Below are 7940 nucleotides of genomic sequence, written 5' to 3'. Positions count from 1 at the left end.
TATGCCGGTAGTTTCGTCATTCTCGTCTTCACTTTCTGACTTAAGCTGGCTTAATTTAGCTAACCTTAAGCACAAACGCTCTGTTAGTTTTTCTGCAGATCCAGTTATTTCAAACTGAAACCATGCACAAAGTTTAACCAACTCTTCGACTGCAAAAGTATTAATTATAAAATTCAACTTAGCCTCATGGTCGTCGTTAAAATAAAATCCTTTGAATGCGCGAACATCTTTGGGATTCGTTTTCGGATTACCTTGTTCTCCGTAGAATAATAAATACAAGGTATTGATATCCCTCAACTTCGTGGTATAGCTACTTAGCTTATTCGGGAATATATCTCCAAGAGTTAGTTCGGCCATCCTTCTAATCGTCTCTGGTGTTTCTTTGTATATCGAGCGTTGTTAGGTTAGGTTATGCGTCGTAGATTAGCTTGCAGCCGAATCCAAAAATGGACCCGTCTGCGGCTCCAACAGCTGGGGCGACCCAGGGGCGCAGCGGCGCCAAGCTAAGTTAAGCAAACAATGTAAATAAAAATAAAAGAAAAAGTAAAACAAAAAAAAATAATATATATATTATTATAAGCATGGTGGAGGGTAAAAATAAGGTATAGATTTAAGACGCAGCTGTAAGCCATAGATATGAGACTAAGTGCAAAACCGCGCGGGCGCGGAAAAAGAGCGAGCATCATCAGGGGTGCAAGCGGCAGACCAGCCGGTCTAGCCAAAAGCTTTGGACACCAACCGTGGGAAGAGGAGATGACCCACGAACAAAAGACCAACGGCATGGCGTAGAAGAGGCGCCAAGGAAGCCGGCTACGGCGGGATATCCGAAGATCCACAAACGGGAACCAAACTGACACCTGGTGCGAAATCGGTGGACTAGGAGGCAATATCCCCACGAAGACCAAGAGGAGGCCAAGCCAAGGTGAGCCACGAAGAGAAAGAGGGGGGATCGCGAGCAAAAAGAAACATGGACACCCATCAGGCGCGATCAAAACAGAAAACGAAACATCTGGGACCGTAGGCAGCAGATAAGAAAAGGTCAACCCAAGGAGGCTACGGAGAGAAAACCCGAAGATCCGGCACGCCAAGGACAGGAAGCGAGGGAGGACCGAGTGAGCACCCGACAAGCGCAAACCGAACGCACAAGGAGCACACAGCGAACCGACCGAGAAGGGGAAACCCGCCGACAGTATAAAAAGCGGGAGCCGATACCAGAGCGAGGAGTACGAGCCGAGTCAAAATCACGAACAGAGTAAAAGTCTGAAAACCAGGGAAAAATCCTACGAGCGGGGAGGGATCGCGAGATAGCCACGCGGCCTCACAATCGGGAGAAATTCGGGAAGAAAGGGGGGACGTCCTTCGTTCTTAGAGGTGAAAGAACGTGGCGACCGTTAGACTAATAAGTAGATAGGACCCAACCGAGTGTTCCGGAGGGGGCGATTCCGGTCACAAGCTGCTGAATTCTTTCACAATCCTTCACTCTTCGGCTCTTCGTTCGATCCCGGCTAAGCCCCCAAATATGTAGGAAATATAGTATATTCCTCTTCTTATATAAAATGATAGATATATTTGAACCAAAAACTTTCTTTTTAAGTACAAAGAATGAAGGTAAAACATTAACACGCTGACACCTGTTCTCTCCTTTTTTCGTCTTTCTCTCTCTCTCTCTCTCTCTCTCTCTCAGCTCATCGCGCCCTCTTCTTCCTGCTGCTCCCTCTAGACGTGATCCCTCTCGTTTCCTGCTCAGTGCCATCTTCGAATCCCACATACATATATCACATAGTGTTATGTCCGAATTGCATCGTCGCCCGATATACGTCGGAGTTCGCCGTATATCTTCCTTGAAGGAAGAAACGCGTTGCCTGGCAACAAGCTGTCGTTGTTTAAACAGATTTGAAGAGAAGCCGTCGAAGCGCTCGGACGTGTCTCTTCATCCGCGATCATATATCTTGTTTATTGTGTTCTAATACGGAGTGTTCCTCTGTGTTTCTGTTTTAATAAACGTTTCTTGTTCTTTTCATTATATTCGTGTACTTCATTTCGGCGGCATTTCGTGACGCGAGCGGGTTTCCGCGAGACGGTTGTGCGGACGTACGACACGAACAGACGGACGGACGTAACAATTTGGGGGCTCGTCCGGCCGAATTCGTCGAGACCGTGGAATGTTGCGTTCTCCAATCGCCACCCGAAGCAAGATGTCAACGGAGAATTTGGAGAGTGCATCAGGAACCGTCACGGAACAGAGAGGACTCCACCGATGGAACAGTCGTTGGACACGGCAGCTTATCAGGAAATTTCTCCAATGACAATGGTATTGCAAACGGTTCTACGGGAGGTGCAGCAACTACGCGAGGAGCAGCGGCGCACGAAAGAGGAACACATAGAGTCGACACGACAAAGAGAGGCAGAAATCAGACAATTACGAGAGGAGCTACGCAACATGAAACAGATAAGTCCTCCCATTAACAAAAATATTGTCGCGGACGCGGGCGATTGTGGTGGCGTGCGACTTCCGGTAGGAGACGGGTGTGCCGTGGGTGCGAGTGAGCGCGTCGAGTGTACCGCGAATGTGTGCAAACGCATCGAGTCTCGTGCTTCGCGCTGTGTCGCGGCCGTCGTTGGGCGACGGAAGTATTGCGGACGTGCACGAGTGCGTCGGGCCGCGTGCTCCGCGTCATACAGAGGAGGGTTTTAAGTTAAAGCCTGATACCTTTGACGGGAATGCTCCTCTCCGAGAATTTTTCGCCCAATTCGATTTAATCGCGTACGCGAATCGTTGGGAAAAAAGAATAAAAACAGCTGTTTTGGTTTCGTGTTTGAGAGAGAAGGCGCGCGCAGTATTAGAAAATATCCAAAAAACAATGAAAGAACAAGGGCAGTAGGAGTCAAGCGCGGGAGATGTTGCGCAAATAACACGACTATCGTAGCGTGAAACTTCTTTATTTTACTAAAGCGCTTACATGTTTCGGCTCATTTTTGAGCCTTCTTCAGAGATAACTAATAAATTCACATACATAGAATATAACAATTATTAACTAGTCATGGTGATCTTCCTCACCTCGAGAGTATAAATACCAGAATTAAATCCAGATAAGAATGCAGTAAAAAAGAAAAAAGGGGGGAAAGAAATTTTGAAATTCTCGAAATAAAGAAAATGTAAAACTAATGTATCAAAAAATTTTGAAATTATAATTAATTATTCCGATGGTTAGAAAGCTCACCTTGATCACAAGATACCGCATCGCAAACATTACTCTTAATACTTCAAAAACCGGCTTCTGATAAGTTGGCCAGTCAGTGTCAGACACAGTTAGTCTCTTATTAATTTAATTGGTCTTTATTGAGACAGTAATTAGAAAACTAGCGTTAAAAAATTAATCAAAATCAAGGAAAGGTATCCCCGAAAATTATCTAAAGTCAACTCCCGACCGACTTCTTCCTGTGCACGAGCGACACTGACTGACTCAGCGTCTCTTCCATTGCCGGGAGACGTGGGCCGAAAAGTGCGGTACCTCGATGTTTCGCCCTGGTTCCACCGTAACGATGACTGGTGGCGGCGGCAGGGGTCCCATCACTCGTGCTGGCTGGAGCCCGGTTGGCTGGCTAGCCCTTGGCATCGGCCGTCGGTCGGTCAGCGGTCTTGCTGGCGGAGGATCCATCAACCACGCCAACTTCGCCTGTCGTTCCCGATCCGAACGTTGCACCAGGCATCTTATGGTCGGTGCTCGTTTCGTCAGTTTCGTCGGCGGTGGTGGGGCACAGGCCGGTACTGGGTGGCCTATGTCCATTTCTGGATTTTCCGGGTCGTACCCCTCGTGCGGCCCGATGAGTGCGTCGATAGCTGCGAGTAACTCGTCACGTTCTGTCTCCATGACTGTCTCGCGGCGGAAAGACTTGTTCGCTGTTTGTTAGGCGGCTTTGTCTATTGCTGGGTGTCATTGCTGTTATTGTTGTTTGTGTCGCTCTCCCCATCAGCTTCCCCTTCGCTGTCGTCATTGTCGGTATCGGCTTCGGTCTCTGTTGGTGACGCGTTTGAGGCCGGTTTTAAGTCTTGCACATGAATGTGCCGGTACCAGCGTCCGTTACGGCTGCGCAGGTCGACAATAACCGGGGATATCACACGGCGCACCTCGAGCGGGCCTACGAATTTCTTCGCCAATTTAGCATTAAACGCGGCGGCTTTATTAGAGAGCGGGTACTCGCGTTTATATACACATTCCCCTATTTTCGGTTTCCACGGTCGTCTCCGTAAATTAAAATATTTTTGCTGGCGCTGAAATGCGCAGGCCAGGTTTATCCGGACTACTTCCTGGGCCTTCTCGAGGTGTCGGCGTGTGGTGTCGGGTGGCGGCGCTGATCCCATCGGTACGTCGCGAGCGTTGGCGGGCGACAGTAATTCTCGGCCGAAATTTAGATACGCCGGGATGTATCCGGTTGCCTCGTGACGGGCGGTATTAAACGCAAATTGTATCTCTATTAGTCGCTCGTCCCAGTTTTTGTGGTTTCGGTCCACGTACTGGGCTAACATTGTCTTTATTGTCCGATTCGTGCGTTCTACGGGATTGCAATGAGGGGCGTGTACGGGCGTATACGTATGCCGAATGTTATACGCGGTCAGTAGCGTCTCTAACTGCTTTGAGCGGAGCTGCGTGCCATTGTCGGAGTGAACAGTTTCGGGGCACCCGTGCCGGAAGATGATCGCTTCTGCGATACTGGCGGTAACGGCGGGGGCGGTAGCGCGGCGCAGGGATCGTAGCTCGACCCACTTTGTGAATCAATCTTGCATGTTTAGTAGCCACGTGTGGCCGCCCTTCGATCGTGGCAAGGGTCCCACGAGATCCAGCGTAACCTGCTGCCACGGCCGGTTCACGGCGGTAGCATGCATAGCCCCAGCGGGCTTCATCTGGGCTATCTTATGCGTCAGGCAGTTCTGGCATTTTCGGACGTATCAGGCGATATCCCGCATCATTCCCGGCCAATAGTAAACGCGAGCGATACGGGCGATCGTTTTCGCTATCCCCATGTGCCCGGCCGGTGCGTCGTCGTGATTGGCGCATAGGACTTCGGCGCGAGCCTCGCGTGGAACGCACACCTTCCATTGCTCTTCTGCGGCCGTTTCCCGGAAGTCTAGATCGTGCCACAGGTGCCGATGTAACTTCCCGTTGCGTATCTCGTAATCGGGGCGCTCGGTTGGCCGGTCGCGGACCGCTAAATAGGTTTGTCGGTACCAGGGGCAGCGAGGAAGGGTAGTGGCGGCGGCGGCGGCGGTTGGTTGTCGGGAGAGCGCGTCGGCGACTCGATTTAACGTCCCTTTCCGGTACTTGATCTCGAGGTCGTACTGCTGTAACTCGAAGGCCCAGAGTCCCAGCCGCCTTGAGGGTGCTTCGAGTTTCTGTAACCACCGTAATGATTGGTGATCGGTAATCACGGTAAACGCGTACCCCTCCAGGTAATCCCTCATACGTCGGATGTCTCATACGACGGCCAGGCATTCCAGTTCCGTTGCACTGTAATTTCGCTCGGCCCTACTCAGTGTCCGGCTCGCGTAGGCGATGACCCTTTCCCCCTCCGGTAGGTTCTGCGTGAGTACCGCCCCCAGTCCGGTGCTGCTAGCGTCTGTCTGTAGGTAAAATCGTCGGGTGAAGTCTGGGCAGGCAAGTACCGGGGCCGAGGTCAGGATGTTTTTCAATTCCTGAAACGCGGCCTCCTCCCCCGGTTCCCATTTCCAGCGTGCGTTCTTTTTTGTCAGTGCGGTCAGCGGGCTAGCGAGGGTTGCGAAATCCCGAATGAGTCGGTACCATGAGGCTACAACCAGGAACTGTCTAATCTGTTTAACGGTACGAGGGCTGGGCCAATCGGTGATGGCCCGTACCTTGTCAGGGTCGGTTCGTATGCCGTCTCGGTCTACTACGTGCCCTAAGTATTTGAGGCGGTCTACGCAGAATCGGCACTTTTCTGGATTGATTTTCAACCTCGCGCTGCGAAGACGGTCGAAAACCTTTCGGAGGAGGTCGAGGTGCTCGCCAAACGTCTCGGAGATGACAATAATGTCGTCGAGATAGACAAACACGTTCGATTCGAGCTCCGGCCCCAGTACGGTATCGAGTAGTCGTTGGAAAGTCGCTGGTGCCGAATGTAAGCCGAAGGGCATTACCCGGAACTGGTACAGCCCCTTCCCGGGTATGGTGAACGCGGTCAGCGCCTTGCTCTCTGGCGTTAGCGGGACTTGCCAGTACCCATTCTTCAAGTCCAGCGTTGTCAGGTATCGCGCCCCCCTTAATTTGTCGAGCGTCGCGGTGATTTGCGGTAGGGGGTACGCGTCCGGTTCCGTCACCTCGTTCACGCGCCGGAAGTCTATGCAAAACCGGTTCTTCCCGTCTTTTTTCTTCACGACTACGACCGGCGAGCTCCACGGGCTATGCGACGGCTCTATGACCCCCTCGTCCTGCATTTTCTCTACTTCTAAATCTATGATCGCCTGCATCGCCGGGTTTCGTGGTCGGTACCTCTGTTTAATCGGACGGGTGTTCGGTTTGACACGTATGCGATGCTGAGTTATCGGCGTGTGACCAGTTACGGCGTCGAACAGCGGTAGGTGTTGGTCGAGGAATTCGCGCAATTCCCGTTTGTCCTGCATCGTGTGCTGTCGGAGGCCCCCGGTCGCGGCGGTGGTACTGGTGAGTGCGCGGGGCCGTTCGGTGGGTGGCGGCGGTATCGCTTTCTCGGTTTTTCCCCATACGTCCACCCCTAGTAGTACCGCGCTGCCCAGGGTGGGCATTACCTGGAAGGGGTGCCGGTACCGTTTCCCCGCGATGTCGACGGTCAGCTCGATACGGCCCGGTAACGCCACCGTTCGGCCATCGGCTAGTAATACTTCGCCTTCTTCGGTAATCAGGTCCTCCCCTGCGTTTATCAACGTTTCGGACGTCGCTTGGTTCACAAACGAGGCCTTGGATCCCGTGTCCAGCAGGGCTTCGAACGGATACCCGCCCATGCATACCGTAATGTGCGGTCGCGGCGTATACTTTACGGGGAGGGTCGGAGCGCGACCGGTGATTCTCCAACCCGCGGCTCGTTTCCCGGTGGTGGGTGGCAGTCCCGCGTCATCACCCCGTCCTTCCCGCACTGCGAGCAGAATTTACGTGGCAGGCGGCGGCATTCGAAACGCGTATGGCCCCTCTGCTTACATCTCCAGCAGCATTCTCCGCGGCTATATATCGCCGTCGCGGTGGGAGCGTGGCTCGACGGGGCTGCGGCACTGGCCTCGGCCTTCCCTAATGCCATCAATCGTTCGCAATTCGCGGCTTCTCTTTCTAACTCGCGGAGGCATCGTACGTCTTGGCGGCGGATACGCCACTGGTAACTGTGATGCATATTCCGATATAGATATTCCAGCTACTGGCTCTCGGATACGATACCGGCACGACCCATCAAGGCGGTCAGGGCAATGGCGTATTTGATGTACGGTTCCCCGAGTTTCTGTTTCTTCGCGTGCACGTCCTCCAACAGTTGATACGCGTCAACTTGCGGCAGGAAGGTGCTCTTAAAGTGCACCACGAAGTCGCCCCAGGTTTCCCACCTTTTCCGGTTCCCTCTACACCAGGTCAGCGCATCCCCCCGAAAAAGCTCCGGCAATCCACGGAAGAATTGCTGATCGGTGAACTCGTAATCTTCTTTTAGTTCCTCAATTCGCTCGAGGAACCCCCACGGGTCCTTCCCTTCAAAATGTAACCCCCATTTCCGCATCTGATTGATGACTTTTGCGGGACGCGTAAAGGGGTCAGGCTCCGGCGGCGGGACCGTTGATGGTCGGCGGGCGGGTATCGGTGGCGGTCTCGCAGCTCTGCGCACGGTTCCTGTTATCGCAGGCTCGTGGGCGCCGGCCGGCGATCCGGCGACCTCGTCGGGATGTTCGTCCATATATCGGCTAAGGCGACGAC

At 52.8% G+C, this 7940-nt stretch overlaps 1 protein-coding gene across 1 annotated transcript; it reads right to left on the bottom strand.

Moving 5' to 3' along the window:
• Window positions 1-3922: 3922 nt before the first annotated feature.
• Window positions 3923-4528, bottom strand: LOC108728278 (uncharacterized). The gene has a single exon (XM_018456764.1). It carries the CDS (start codon window positions 4526-4528, stop codon window positions 3923-3925), a length of 606 nt encoding a protein of 201 aa, XP_018312266.1.
• Between the last annotated feature and the right edge of the window lie 3412 nt (window positions 4529-7940).

Source organism: Mycetomoellerius zeteki, unplaced genomic scaffold, assembly GCF_001594055.1.
Source record: "Mycetomoellerius zeteki isolate Tzet28-1 unplaced genomic scaffold, Tzet1.0 scaffold1139, whole genome shotgun sequence".
Taxonomy (NCBI): domain Eukaryota; kingdom Metazoa; phylum Arthropoda; class Insecta; order Hymenoptera; family Formicidae; genus Mycetomoellerius; species Mycetomoellerius zeteki.
Note: the sequence above shows the minus strand (reverse complement) of the source record. Positions and strands in the feature narration are given on the sequence as shown.